Source organism: Hypanus sabinus, chromosome 2, assembly GCF_030144855.1.
Source record: "Hypanus sabinus isolate sHypSab1 chromosome 2, sHypSab1.hap1, whole genome shotgun sequence".
NCBI classification, from domain to species: Eukaryota; Metazoa; Chordata; class Chondrichthyes; order Myliobatiformes; family Dasyatidae; genus Hypanus; species Hypanus sabinus.
Window position 1 is genome coordinate 16,005,730 of NC_082707.1, and position 16,050 is coordinate 16,021,779.

The 16,050-nt window shown below is 41.7% G+C and overlaps 1 protein-coding gene across 7 annotated transcripts in view; it reads right to left on the reverse strand.

Moving 5' to 3' along the window:
* The window catches only part of LOC132406531 (neprilysin-like), a 304,263-nt gene that overhangs the window by 29,696 nt on the left and 258,517 nt on the right, over positions 1-16,050 (reverse strand). For all 7 annotated transcript variants that reach the window (XM_059992355.1, XM_059992373.1, XM_059992364.1 and 4 more), the window contains 2 exons: positions 4,280-4,399; positions 4,054-4,187 (listed from right to left, as the gene is read on the reverse strand). In XM_059992355.1, coding sequence (XP_059848338.1) covers positions 4,054-4,187; positions 4,280-4,399 — 254 coding nt within the window. The remainder of the gene's footprint in view (positions 1-4,053; positions 4,188-4,279; positions 4,400-16,050) is intronic.

Genomic DNA, 16,050 nt, shown 5'->3' on the forward strand with positions numbered 1-16,050 from the left:
GAGCCTTTGGCGATGATCTTTGCATCACCAATTGGGACAGGAGAGGTTCCATAGGTTTGGAGTGTTGCGGATGTTGTTCCATAATTCAACAAATGAAGTAAAGACAGCCCAGGAAATTATAGACCAGTGAGTCTTACCTCAATGGTTGGTAAGTTGATGGAGACAATCCTGAGAGACAGGATTTATGAACATTTGGAGAGGTATGATATTATTAGGAGTAGTCAGCATGGCTTTGTAAAGGGCAGGTCATACCTTATGAGCCTGATAACAATTTTTGTAGATGTGATTAAACACATTGATGAAGGAAGAGCAGTAGATGTAGTGTATATGGATTTCAGCAAGGCATTTGATAAGGTACCTCATGCAAGGCTTACTGAGAAAGTAAGGAGGCATGGGATCAAAGGGGACATTGCTTTGTGGATCCAGAACTGGCTTGCCCACAGAAGGCAAATAGTGCTTGTAGACAGGTCATGTTCTGCATGGAAGTCGCTGACCAGTGGAGTCAGGGATCTGTTCTGGGATCCTTACTCTTTGTGATTTTTATTTACTGACCTGGATGAGGAAGCGGAGGGATGGGTTAGTAAGTTTGCTGATGACACAAAGGTTGGAGGTGTTGTGGATAGTGTGGAGGTCTGTCAGAGGACAGTGATAGGATGCAAAACTGGGCTGAGAAGTGGCAGATGGAGTTCAACCTAGGTAAGTGTGAAGTGGTTCATTTTGGTAGGTCAAATATGATGTCAGAATATAGTGTTAATGGTAAGACACTTAGTAGTGTGGTGGATCAAAGGGATCTTGGAGTCCGAGCCCACAGGACCCTCAATACAGCTGCACAGGTTAACTCTGTGGTTAAGAAGGCATATGGTGTATTGGCCTTCATCAATTGTGGAATTGAATTTAGGAGCTGAGAGGTAATGTTGCAGATATATAGGACCCTGGTCAGACCCCACTTGGAGTACTGTGCTCATTTCTGGTCGCCTTACTATAGGAAGGATGTGGAAGCCATAGAAAGGGTGCAGAGGGGATTTACAAGGATGTTGCCTGGATTGGGGAGCATGCCTTATGAGAATAGGTTGAGTGAATCGGTCTTTTCTCCTTGGAGCGATGGAGGATGAGAGGTGACTTGATAGAGGTGTACAAGATGATGAGAGGCATTGATTATGTAGATAGTTAGAGGCTTTTTCCCAGGGCTGAAATGGTTGCCACAAGAGGACACAGGTTTAAGGTGGTGGGGAGTAGGTACAGAGGAGATGTCAGGGGTAAGTTTTTTACTCAGAGTGGTGAGTGTGTGGAATGGGCTGCCAGCAACAGTGGGGGAGACAGATACGATAGGGTCTTATAAGATGCTTTTAGATAGGTACATGAGCTTAGTAAAATAGAGAGCTATAGATAAGCCTAGTAATTTCTAAGGTAGGGGCATGTTCGGCACAACTTTGTGGGCCGAAGGGCCTGTAATGTGCCGTAGGTTTTCTATGTTTCTATTTTTGAGCAGTATCGCTGATGATGCAGACATTGTTGACAGAATCTCAGTTGGAGATGACGGGGTGTACAGGAGTGAAATATGCCATCTAGAGAAGTTGTGTCTCAGCAACAACCTTGCACTCAACATCAGTAAGATGAAAGAGCTGATTGTGGACTTCAGAAAGGGTAAGACGAGGGAACACAAACCAATCTTCATGGAGGGATCAAGAATGGAGAGTGTGAGCAATTTCTAGCTCCTGGCTGTCAAGATCTCTGAGGATCTAACCTTGTCCCAATATATCAATGCAGCTATAAAGAAGGCAAGACAGCAGCTACAGTCCATTAGGAACTTGACGAAATTTAGTTTGTAACCTAAAACACTCAAAAACTTCTACAGATGTATCGTGGAGAGCATTCTGAAAGGATGCATCACTGTCTGGTATGGGGAGAATACTACCCTGGATTGAAAGAATTTATAGAAAGTTGTAGATTTAGTGAGCTCCATATTGGGTTTTACATGCACTGGTGCTCCAACCTGTTCCTATTCTAACATACTTAGTCTGTGACAAACAACTTACAAATGCAACAATGAAAAGACTAGAGCCAAAATGAAAAGACACTTAAGTACAAATCACAGCCATATGACACATAAAAGTGCTGATTATTTTAAATGGCTATTGGAATCTCAAGCCAAACATACTAAAGCTTTTGTTACTAATGTCACAGTCAGTGAAAAAAAAATTCAGGAAGCAAGTTATTTAGTAGCAGAGCTTATTACCCGGAAAAGGAAATCACACAATTGATGAGAAGCTAATAATGCCAGCGTGTAAAGTTATAGTGGATAAAATGCAATACATGAAATTGAAAAGGTTTCACTCTCAAACGATAAGCTGACGTATTGCTGACATGTCACATGATGCAGAAAAGATATTGTGTGATAAACTGAAAAACAGTTTATCTATCCAGGTTGATGAGTCAACAGATTTCATCAATAACTGTCATGTTGCAGCATTTGTAAGCCAGTTATTTACAGAAATTTATTATGTTTGCCTTATGAGTTTTTAAAATGTATTAAAGAGAAGGTAAGATTAATTTAAAGAAAAGTAAGCTAAGTTTACCTGTTTTTTTCAAGAGATGGTGGATAAAAGTTCATTCTCTTCTCAAGTGCATTTGGAATTATTTTTGGATTATTGTATCTCCAGTTTACTGATCACACTAACATACTGTGAGCACAGGGATTCTCTGACACCTGAAATTATTTCAAGGGTTCCTCCAGGGTAAAAAAGTAGAGAAAGGCTGGCTTAGATGGACATCTTGGCTGGCATGGAGGAACAGGGCTGAAGGACGTATTTCCACACTGTAGGACCTTCCTACAGAGCAAAAAATCCTGATGGATCTCCACCCAAAATATTGACTGTTTATTTCCCTCCATAGACGCTGCCTAACCTGCTGTGCCCAGCCAGCATTTTGCGTGTATTGCTCTGGATTTCAGGCCTCAACAGAACCTCTTGTGTTTAAGTCATTGTGTTTTGTTAATTTTGAGAGTTCCAGTCTGGAAGCAATTGTTTTTTTTAAAACTAAATCCTGATGAGTGGGCTGCTGGCTCAGTGGTGGAGGCAGAAATGATAGGGTGTTTTAAGAGACTCCTGGATGGCTACATGGAGCTTAGAAAAAAAGGTGGGCTATGGGCAAATCCTAGTTAGTTCTAAGGTTCTAAGGTAAGGACATGTTCAGCACAGCTCTGTGTGCTGAAGGGCCTGTATTGTGCTGTAGGTTTTCTATTACTATTAAATCTCCCTGTAATCTCCTGTGCTGCCAGGGCAACAAACCCTGTGCATCAGAAACAGAGAACTCAATGATTCCACCAACATTTCTGAAGATATTTTGGGTGGATATCTCCCGGAACAATTCTGAATTTTCTGCAGAGAGAAACTACATACCAAATGCAAGGAAAGCACAGAACCTGTTATGAAGTGATCAGAGTCATAGAACATGACAGCACAGAAACAGGTCCTGTGGGGCCGTTTAGTCCATGCTGCCTGGTCCCATCGGCCCGTACCTGGAGGAGCACACCACTTCATACTCTTCCCATTAATGTACCTATCTAAATTTCTCTTAAATGTTCAAAACAAACCAGCATCCATCATTTCTGCTGGTAGCTCATTCCACACTCCCACCAGCATCTGAGTGAAGGTTACCCCATATGTTCCCCTTAATCATTTCGCCTTTCACCTTTAGCCCATGGTCTCTAGCTTTAGTCTCACCCAACATCAAGGTTTGCAGCATCTGCAGAATCTCTTGTGTTCATGATCAAATCAGCAATTGCCCAAATAAATGGTAGAACAAACATAGGGATCATCTGTGCAGCACTTGCCTTAATCCTCAGCTTAACGATCCAGTATTCTAAGTTAATCACCGCATGCAGTATTAATCAAAACCATAATGACTACAAAGTTTTACACACAAAAGATGCTGGAGGAACTCGACAGGTCAGGCACTATCTCATGGAGAGGAATAAAGAGTTGATGTCCAGCACAGTGCGTTGTTCTGGATTTCAAGCATCTGCAGAATCTCTTGCATTTAGATTAAACATACATGCTGTCCGCCTGCCGTATCCCACGAGAAGTTCCCATACTTGTACACCATGCACTGCGAGAGGTTTTTGAAATTTTCTGCAGATTGCTGGCTCCACCAATCCAGCAGGTTGCCATCTTTGTCAAAGTTACGACCTGCACCAAATGCACAGATGGTCAGTAAAAAAAAACAGAAAGGCCACAAACTCATATTCTCACTGAGTTGTCGTCAATGCTTTTTCTCTTACCGTTGTCATCGAATCCATGGGTGAATTCATGGCCTATGATCATACCAATGGCTCCATAGTTCAATGCATTCGGCTGTGACTTACTAAAGAAAGGTGGCTGGAGGATACCAGCTGGGAAAACTGTCACAGAAACAAACCAGATAATTGACTGAAAAATATGATTTCAACATTGTTGTCCTTATATTTTTTAGCTAACTCTATCTCACAGTCCCAGCCTACATCCTCTGATGTCCACAATGCAAATCATCACAAGCATCTTGAATCAGGTTGAGGAGGCAGAGGGAGCCTCAGATTGAGAACTTATCCAAAACATCACATCTGTATTCAACCATAGTACAAAGGCCATTTGGGCCATCAAGTCTGCTCCACTTTCTCTTTACTGCACTAGACTGAAAGCATTTTGATATTATGAGTACTTTGGGCCCCGTTTCTGAAGATTTTAGTGTAGGCCCGGGAGAAGGTTGAGAAAATTATCCCAGGAGTGAAAGGGTTAACTTAGGAGGATTGTTTGATGGTCTCGGTCTGTACATGTTGGAGTGTAGAAGGATGAAATGAGATTTCATTGAAACCTATAAAATATTGAAAGGCCAAGCTAGAGTGGATGTGGAGAGGATGTTTCCTATGGTGAGAGAACCTTGGATCTGAGGCTACAGACTCAGAATAAAGAGATGTCCCTTTAGAATTTCTTCTGCAAGAGGAAGATTTAGCTGTGGAATTCTTTATCAGTCAAAGCTGTGAAGGCCATGTCATTTGGTGTAGTTAAGGTAGAGAGTTTTTGACTGGTAAGGAGCTTAAGGGTTACAGGGAGAAGGCAAGTAAATGGGGTTAAAAATTCAGCTGTGATTGAATGGTGAAGCAGAGGGATGGGCCAAATAGTCTAATTCAGCTCCTGTATCTTATGGCATTATGGTTATTGATTGATAGACTGTTGTTGGACTTGTTTTCAAGATTTTTTCGTTAAAATCTAGGAAAAGTAAATGAAAAAGAAAAAGGGAAGAGAGAAAGAAGAATGAAAGAAAAAAAGGAAGAAAGAATCAGAACAGAGGAAGAGAAGAAGAAAGAAAGAGAGAGAAAGAAAGAATGAAAGAAAGAAAAAGTCCCCTTCTTGACTGACATTCATAACGAGTTAACACACAGCAAGTTGCCATAAACTGCAGTATGGGAACAACCCAGTAATGTGAATTAGTAAAACTGGAGCACTTCCACAGGATGTTTTACATCAACTAGAGAGAAAATGGAGCTTAAAATCTGATCTGAATGCCCACATCTCCATCAGCACAATCAAGCATTTTATTCCATGCTGTGGGTGTTCAATGTGAGGGACAGGGAAATAGATTATGCTGTTGTTAAATTGGTAAACTAGTGCCCCAAAAACTTGGACTAGCAACACAGTGACCTGACTTCATGGCAAACAAAGTTCAAAGTAAATTATTTATTCATTATTATTTATTAATTATCAAAGTGCATATAGTTCACCATATAAAACACTGAGATTCATTTTCTTGCAGGTATACACAGTAAATACAAAGAAACACAATAGAATCAATGGGGAACTCTGAACAAACAAAGACAAACAAATAACCAATGTGTAAAAAATGACAATTTAAGCAAATACACTTGGTTAGAGTTTAAATTTCAACTTTTGATGGCTCTGCGCCTCCTTTCACTAGAATTTGGAAGAGTGATGGATGCCGTCATTGAAACCCATCAAATGGTGAAAGGCCTTGATAGAGTGGATGTGGAGAGGATGTTTACTATGGTGGGAGAGTCTTAGTCCAGAGGATGCAGCTTCAGTATAGAGGGGCGTCCTTTTGGAATGGAGTTGAGGAAGAATTTCTTTAGCCAGAGAGTGATGAATCTGTAGAATTCTTTGCCACATGCAGCTGTGGAATCCAAATCTTTACTTGAATTTAACGCAGAGGTTGATAGATTCTTGATTGGTCAGGACATAAGTGGTTATGGGAAGAAGGCAGGAGAATGGGGATGAGAGGAAAAATGGATCAGCCATAATGAAATTGCATGCAGACTAAATGGGTGAATGGCCTAATAAAAGATAACATAAAAGCTAAGCAAGGGACAGCCATGTGGAAAATTATGAATACCCTGCACAACAAAGCGAGGAATTATTTCTCTTAGCCAAGGCATTAATAAATAAGTGACATGTTAGAGTACTGTGGATATCTAGAATCATTTCCCCAGAGTTATAATGTCTAACATCAGGAAAGATTAGCATAGGTTATTAGGAAAGATTGAATAGGTTAGGATTTTACTCTTTGGAATGTAGAAGATTCAGGGGAGACTCGATCGAGGTATACAAAATTATGTGGAGTGTAGATAAAGGAAATGCACGCAGGCTTTTTCCACTGAGGTTGGGTGGGATGAAAACCAGAAGTCATGGGTTAAAGTTGAAAGGTGAAAAGTTTAAGGGGAACATGAGGAAAACCTCTTCACTCAGGGGTCATGAAAACATGGAGCGAGCTGCCAACACAACTGGTGCATGCAAGCTCCATTTCAGCTTTTAAGAGAAGTTTGGATACGCACATGGTAGGAGTCTGGAGGGCCACAATGCTGCTGCAGGTTGATGGGAGAAGGCCTTTGAAGTGGTTTGGCATGGACTAGATGGGCCAAAGGGCCTGATTCCATGCTGTACTTTTCTATGACTCTATGACCATTTAAGGTGAGGGAGGTAATTTTAAAGGATATGTGGGGGGGAAGATTTTTACACAGAGATTGATGGATGCCTGGACTGGTGTTAGAGGCAGATACATTAGGGACTTTGAAGAGACACTAGATAAGCACATGAATGTGAGGAAAATGGACGTTGTGTAGGTATTAGTTTAGTTGACCATACAATTACGGATGTATTTGGCTTGGCACAGCATCGTGGGCTGAAGGGCCTGCTCCAGTGCTGTACTGTTCTACGCCCCACGTCCTAGTACAATATATAAAAAAATGGCAGGACCCTTAGGAGCACTGATGTGCAGAGGGATCTTAGTGTGCAGGTCCTTTGCTTCAAGGTAGGCTGGTGAAGAATTGCACAAGTGGATAGAATGGTAAAGGTGTACAACATAATTATCTGCATTGGTTGGGGCATTGGGGCTATTAAAACAAACCTAAATGCCATCTTAAAAAGCTTCTTACCCCAGCAAGTTAATCTAATCAACCATTCTAGTTAGCAAACCCCACTCCCCTCTATTACCTCTGTCACTACACTGTAAACTTTTTAAACACTTTTTATAAAGCTGTTTACATTGCAAATGCATGCTGGTATTTATGTATTTATGCACATTTTATTTCATATCTGTACTGTAACCTCTAACTTTACTTCTATTTCATTCTTTGTAACCAGGCGCCGAAGACTTTTGCACAAAACTGAGGTAATTTTATGTCTTGCCCTGTACTGCAGACACAAAAAAAAACAAATATCTCGATATATGTGAGTGATGATAAATATGATGCTGGTATTGGTCTCTATTGTGGATTGAGAGTGGGAAGGGGGCAGGGAGAGAGGAATCATGCTTGAGAAAAGAGGAAGACGGGGAAGCACAAGACAGATATTCCATAATGATCAATAAACCTTTGTTTAGAATTAAATTACCTTGCCTGGAATCTGAGGGCTGGGTTGCATCTGTACCCACGCCACTCCCCACTCCTGGGAGTCCTTCTCTGCCACCTGTCCCACACCTCCCCTGTGGTGTTCCACCCCCACCATTCCTGACATCCTTTGCTCCCGCCAGATGTAGAAACTCGCTCCCCTCACCTCATTGACAAATACAGTACTGTGCAGAAGTTTCAGGCACGGCACCCTACATATATGTGTGTGCCTAAGACTTTACTCAGTACTGTATCTGACGAATCCAGCTTGATCCTTGATCATTGAGCAGAAAGGGTCTAGGATATTTAGGGACTAGTTTAATTAGTTAACTAGTTTGGCACAATACTATGGGCCAAAAGGCCTGCTCTGTACTGTTCCATGTTCTATTTTCTATGTACTGTGTTCACAATAAGATAAAAACTGATACTAACTTGCAAGATGAGATAATTATTTTATTTACAGATCCAGCACAGTAACATGCCCTTCTGGCTGAATGAGCCCACAGAATTCAATTATATCCATGTGACCAATTAACCATACACCTTTGGAATGTGGGAGGTAACTGGAGCACATGGAGGAATCCCAGAGAGTCACGAAGAAAACTTACAAACTCCTTATGGATAGAGGCTGAACTGAACCCCGGTTGCTACACACAGGTGAACAGAAGTGTTGTCAAAGAGAATAATGTCAAGGTGCATCGTAATGAAAAAGAAAAGAGAGTTGGTCTTGGAGGTCAGAGAAGATGTGGAACTGTTGAAGTTAAGGCCAGAAGACCAAAGGCTATTTGGTCAATTGAGTCTGGTTTGTCATTTGATCATGACTGATTTATTATCCCCCTCAGCCCCATTCACCTGCCTTCTCCCTCATAAACTTTGATGCCCTGATTAATCAAGATCCTATAACCTCCACCTTACATTTACATAATGACTTGTCCTGTGACAATGAATTCCACAGATTCACCACCCTCTGGGAAAAGAAATTTTTCGTTACCTCTGTTCTAAATGGATGTCCCTCTGTTATGAGGCTATGCCCACTAATCCTAGACTCCCCCACTATAGGAAATATCTTTACCACATCCATTCTATCGAAGACTTTCAATATTCAATAGGTTTCAATGAAATCCATCAAACATCCTCATATGCTAATCCTCATCAGAATAATTCTCATGAACCTGGACCCTCTCCAATGCCAGCACATGTTTTCTTAGATACCGGGCTGAAAACTGCTCACAATCCTCCAAATGTGGTCTGACCAATGCCTTTTAAAGCCTTAGCATTACATCCTTGCTTTCGTATTCTAGGCCTCTTCAAAATGGCTTTGAAGTTAACTACCAGTAGGCTGATAATGGAACAATGTTATATCGTAGAGCAGAAACACGATATTGAGTCCAATCAGACCTATTTCAGTGCCGCCTTAAAGGATTTTTTCCATATTCCTAAGCTGAGACCTCCAAGAGGACCACAACCTTGTCATAAGGTTTGGAAACTTGCATGTGTCAATGACCTGGAGAGCTAAGTCGGCTGGAATCAGGGCTTTATGCTTTGGGTCTTAGTAGGGTCGCCATTTCAAACAGATCAAAGGGTAGAGGCCAGTGTTCACTGGTCTTCTCGGTTTGGGGGTTCAGCTCAGGGCTAACAACCCTGACTGGTCAAACAAAACTGTTATTGAAACAGCAATGAAGAATCCTTCTACATCTGAGCGTGATGGTATTCTCCACCTGGGACTGACAGTAGTGAAAACCAAGTGACTGACATGATGAATGAAACCCTGGAACACTGTTAAAGATGGAAGACATTCATTGTTGTCCTGAACGCCAATGGCATAACGAGCAGTAGGTTAGGCCTGAGCTGATCCTCCAATGTCAGAGGAACTCTGCAAGTTTCAAGGTAAATCAGTTTTAAGTAATCCCAGATGACCCAGGGCTACACTAAGAGGGCCCAGGCTTGTGTTATTCTCTGCTGAATTAGCAAACAGTGGATGGGTCAGAGGAAATGTTTTCCACGGAAGGAATGACTTTCATTTATGTCCCATCCTTTTCCGCTCATCCCAACCATCTTACCGTCACTTTCCTCAGGATTATAGTTATTGTCCTAATGTAGAAAAAACAGCAGCCACTTTGTACAGAGTGTGCTCATGCAGACTAGATCATAGAAGGAAGTTTTTCCACTGAAAAAATGTTTTCATTTATGAAGCTATTACTGTCTGTACTGTATATTTTGTGCTTGTTTAATTTCATAATCTATCTTCCCTTTTCTCATTGCTTGTTCAATGGTTTTTTGTTACTTTCTGAAGTTTTCATAGTTTTCCAATTTTGCAGAACTCTTGGTGACTTTGCATGAGCTTCTGATGCTTTATTTTATTCCCTTAGTAACCCAAGGCTGGCTTCTGGTAAGATGGTGGTGTACTCAGACACAACGGCTTCTACAGGGTCAACCAAATGTTTTATTGTCTTTTAACATTTTTTTTACAATCGTAAAATCTTGCTGGATATTAAGTGCTGAAAAGTACTGCAGGTCTACCAGATCAGCGAGTTGCTCATTGTCAGAGAAGCTGAAAGAGCTGGACAGTACAGATCATACTATTCTCGGCATCAGAGGCACCAGATTGGGTTCCTGAAGGCAGTGTGTGGTCTAATAGTGATTGGCTTAGACCCGTAACACCCCGTTGGACTTTTGGTAATGTTGTATGCTGCAAGTCCAATTGACTGGCTTATTGGCAAGTGGCACGGGAGCTGCAGGGCCCTGGTTGTAGCACAGACTAGGCCTCCAGCCACAGTGTTGCATGTTTGCAGTTGCCCAGGAGAGAGGTGTTGGGGTCAGTGTGCTGCACCAGAGTGCCGAGGGCAATGTGGCATGGTGTCCATGCTGGAGTCAGCCTAGCCATCCCATGTTCACTCCACAGAAGACAAGATGTTATTATTTAGTGGCCTATAGACATCTCCCTGCCATGCTTTACTCTCTTCCCTTTAGTATTCGTAATCTCTTTCCAGATGGACTCAAATTGTGCTCCTTGGATCCTATACTGTCTCTCATCGTCAACCCAATCTACTTCCCCAACTCCCTTACCTCCTGTCTATCCTTTCCTATTACCTGGTACTCTTGGGTATTTAATTTCCATTCATCTCCACCCTGCCACTATGTTTCCATAATGACCACTAAATCATGTTCCTTTATACTGCTCTATGCCACAAGTTCAATGGTCTTGTTTTGAATACAGATGAAGTGAACCTCTACTCATTACCTGTTTAGAATCAGCTATCCATTTTGTCCTTTGCACTTAACCTTTCTGTATCAATTCTCACTTTTTTTGAGCTTTTCCTTTGACCTCTGCTTTGCTTCTCCGTCTTTCTGCCTGGATTACTGATCTGCTTTCAAATTATTTTAAACCCTCTCCGACTAGCAAACAATCCCCCAAGTAAGTTTTATATTGCATCTGTGCATACGTGTACTTGTGCATACAACAATAAACTTGACTTTGTTTCATACCAGTATTGTCCAAAATCTTGGCAGAAATATCTTCCTCTAGAGCAGGCATGGGCAAACTACGGCCCGGGGGCCATATGCGGCCCGTTAAGCTTTTTAATCCAGCCCACAGAACTTGATGAAATTATATTAATAAAACTTGTTAACGTTTTTTTCCCCGCAATTCTGGCATTTTCCCAATAGATGACACACTCTATATACATTTGTGGCAACCCATTTCCTGGCACATCTGAACCGGGTCACAATTAGCCAGCGTTCCGGCTAAGGGAGATAGCCTGCGGGGATTTGCAAGCACAGAGCTTTGGAGCCTCTGCACCACGGGGGGCAGGTTGAGGGAGGCTTAAAAGTGAGGCTGGGGATTTCGAATAAAGTTTTTTTCTTCGACTGCAGTTACCGACTCCGTGTCGTAATTTTAACGCTGCGTGTAGCACACCGCTACACATTGACCTTTGTTGAGGAGCAGCGTATTACTCCACATTTGCGCTTTACTCTTTGTTCGGCTCGACCTATTTGTGTGAACAGGCATTCAGCGTCATGAACATCAACAAAGCCAGCCACAGATCCAAGTTAACTGACCAACACCTCAGATCCATCCTGAGAATCGCCACAACAAAACTAAATCCAGACTTTGATGCGCTGGCTAAAAAGGGAGACCAACAACACTGTTCCCACTGAAATTAAAAATAAGTTTCTTCGTTGTGTTATGTAAAAAATGCATTTGAAAATATTTTTTTCAATAAGCCTTACATGTTACATGACATTTCTGTTAAGTGATGGACATGAGTAGTGCACAGGTGCACGTACATTCTCAAAATAAAAAATGCGCTCCAGATCAAATAACGCGCTCCGCATACTGGCGCGCTGTCACTGTTCTGTCCTTGTGCTGGTCGTTGTTGAGTTTTGGCACAGGGGACAATTGAATAAGAAGGAGCAGGACAAGTAGACCTGCATCTCCAACCATTTTTGAAATAAAGACAGTCAGGAGGAGAGTGATGATGATAATATCTTGAAGGATAACAGAATTTTCAGTGCTTTAAAATAATAACTGTTACTATTAAAAAAGCTGTATTTTATTCATTTAATTTTCAGTGTTTTAAAAGTGATTTCAATAAATAGCTAAATACCATGGGACTTCAAAGACAAATATTTTGTTGTAATGCATTTGTTCATTTTCAATTGAAATTAAAGCACATGTTTTCTACATATCTCATGATATTTTATTTTCTCTTATGAGGTGTATTACCAAAACACTCCATCCATCTGCTCCTGGTCCGGCCCCCCTGTCAAATTTTAGAACCCTTTGTGGCCCTCAAGTCAAAAAGTTTGCCCACCCCTGCTCTAGAGGGTTCTGAGAAGTCAGTACCGTAAACAACGGTTTGAAAACACAATGGAACTGTTCTAAGGGCAGGACGTGAATAAATGGGAGGAGGCTCATACTAATAAAGAAAATATTGTGAAATGGTGTGCACTGTGTGGTAGATCCAATGCTATTCTACGTTACCACATGCCTCACAGCCAAACTCAATGATCAGTGTGGGTGATAGAATTATCACAGAATGTACAACTTTTACAGAGTGTGCCTGAGACAAGCACTAGGGCTGGCTCCAACTGCAGTGGAGACATGAGTTTCTACAGATGTACCATGGACAACATTCTGACTGACTGCATAACCATCTGGTACGGAGACAGGATCAAAAGTGTTGCAGATGGTCAGCCAGCTCCATCACGGGCATGTCCCTGCACCATTGAAGGCATCTTCAAACTGCAATGCCTCAAGAAGGTATGAAGGACACTCACCACTCAGCACATGCCCTCTTATCATTACTACCATCAATGAGGAGGTACAGCAGCCTGAAGACACACACTCAACATTTTAGGAACAGCTTTTCCCCCTCAGCCATCAGATTTTTCAACATAACTAAACCTAAGAACAATAACTCACTATTTTTCACTCTTTCTGCACAATCTATCTATTTTTTTTATCAAGTCCCCTATGTATTCATCTATTTAAATATTTCAAACTTCAAAGTGAACTTAATATCAAAGAATTCAAAATGGTGTCAATGATAATCAACCACATTCCGTGGGCTACAAATGATTTTGCCAAATATTCTGTTAAATACACCCTTTTGAATTACTCTCAATGTAATCTGAAGCATGTAACTTCCTTCTAAGCAAGCACTTTCAGGTTAACTTCATGATCTTCCTATCTCATGATCGACTGAAGAATTCAGTGGACCTCTCAGGCATGGCACGTTTAAGAGGATGAAGATTCATCGCCACGGCCAAAAGCAAGCAAGAAGGGGAGACTACAAACCAGGCTTTAATGCAGAGTAAGAAGGCTTCCTAAAGCCAGCATCTTGTTGGCAAATGTACAGTTACTGGAGAACAAAATTAGGGACCTGAGGGCAAGATTGCTGTAACAGGAGGAAATGGGAGCATGTTCTAATTGCATGCTTGATTGAAATATGGCTTTCTCCGAGCATGTCAGATACAGCAATCAGACTTGCAGGTTTCTTGATTCACAGAATGGACTAAGCTGCAGATTTAGAAAAGGCAAAAGGAGGAGGTGTGAGTTTAATGAAGAACTCTGGGTGCTCAGATGTGCGGGTTTGCCGAACTTGTGTTACCCCGACTTGAAACACCTAACAGTGAAATGCTGCCTGTTCTACTTACCTGGGGAGTTCTCCCCCATAATCTTGACCACAGTCTGCATACCACCAACAGCCAACTATAATCAAGCACTTGCGATACTGCATGATGCTGTCTCCAAGCAAGAAACAGTCCAACCTGGTGTGTTGGAGATTTTGACTAGGCCTTTTTGAAGAAAACTTTGCCCAATTCCCATCAGCATATAGCACCAGGGGTCCCAACATAATAGACCAATGTTATCCTAATATAAGGAAAGACTACCATTCCACGCCCAGACCATATATTGGTACATTGGAACATTTGGCTCTCCTTCTCCTACCTGCACAGAAGCAGAGGCTAAATAGCAATGTTCCAGAGATGAGAGCAACAAAGATGTGGTTGCAGGAGGCAGAGGAGCAGCTACAGGATTGCTTCAAGTCCAAGGACTGGGCTGAGTTCAAGGACTCATCAAGGGATCAGAATGAACACAACATGGTTGAAATGGACTTAAAAAACAGCTGTAGATGAGTGTGTCCCCACAAGGTTATTCAAAGTCTTCCCCAATCAGAAGCCCTGGTTGAACTATGCAATCTGATATCTGCTAAGGGCCAGATCCGGAGCATGCAAGTCTGCTGACCTATAAAGTTACAAGAGGCCCAGGTACGATCTCCAGAAAGCCATCTGGTAAGCACTGTGGAAAGTCTGGACTCAGCGAAGGATGCTCGACAACTGTGACAGGGTTTGAACACTATTATTTCTTATAAAAATTTTATCAGGTGACATTGATGCTGGGGAGGCTAGTGCCCATGATAGAGCTGACTATGTGTACAACTTCCTGCTGTTATTTTTGATCCTGTGCAGTAGTCCATCTACATCAGATGGTGGTGCAACCAACTAAAATGCTCTCTATAGTACATCTACTGAAATTTACATCTGGACATCATGCAGAGGGTTGCAAACTCAGCCAGCTCTATCATGAACATTAGCATCCCGAGCACAGAGAACATCTTCAAAAGGAAATTTCTCAAAAAGGCAGCATCCAACATTAGGAACCTCAATCACCCAGGACATTCCCTCTTCTCATTGCTACCAACAAGAAGAATGTACCGGAGCCTGCTGACACACACTCAAAATCTTAGGAACAGATTCTTCCCCTCTGCCTTCAAATTTCTGAATACACAATAAATCAACCTATTCATAATCTGATGGAGTATAAAAACTGTAAGAGAATACTTAAGGGAACATAGAAACATAGAAAATAGGTGGAGTAGGCCATTCGGCCCTTCGAGCCTGCACCACCATTCAGTATGATCATGGCTGATCATCCAACTCAACCCTGTACCTGCTTTCTCTCTATAACCCCTGATCCCTTTAGCCACAAGGGCCATATCTGCCTTCCTCTTAAATATAGCCAATGAACCAGCCTCATCTGTTTCCTCTGGCAGAGAATTCCTCAGATTCACCACTCTCTGTGTGAAGAAGTTTTTCCTCATCTCGGTCCTAAAAGGCTTCCCCTATATCCTTAAACTGTGACCCCTCATTCTGGACTTGGAAGAAATCAGGAGGGCTAAAAGAGGGCATGAAGTTGCCTTAGCAGACAAGGTGAAGGAGAATCCTGAAGGATTCTACAGATATGTTAAGAGCAAAAGGATTGTGAGGGACCAAATTGGAAAATCAGAATGGTAATCAAATGAGATGGGGAACATCTTAAGTGGATGTTAAGCCATCTCCATCATAGCCACTGGCTTCTCCAGCATCCAAGACACTTTCAAAAGGTGATGCCTCAAAAAAGATGGCACGCATCATTAAGGATCCCCATCACACAGGTCATGCCCTCTTCTCATTATACACACAGTGTTTCAGGAATAGCTTCTTCCCATTCACCATCAAATTTCTGAATGGACAATGAAAGTATGAACACTACCTCAGTGTATGTGTATATATATTTACTGTATTGATAGTTTCATTACTAGTAATTGCAATGTACTGCTGCCACAAAACATCAAATTTCATGACATATGCTAATGATATTAAACCTAATAACCTAATTCTGATTCTGATTC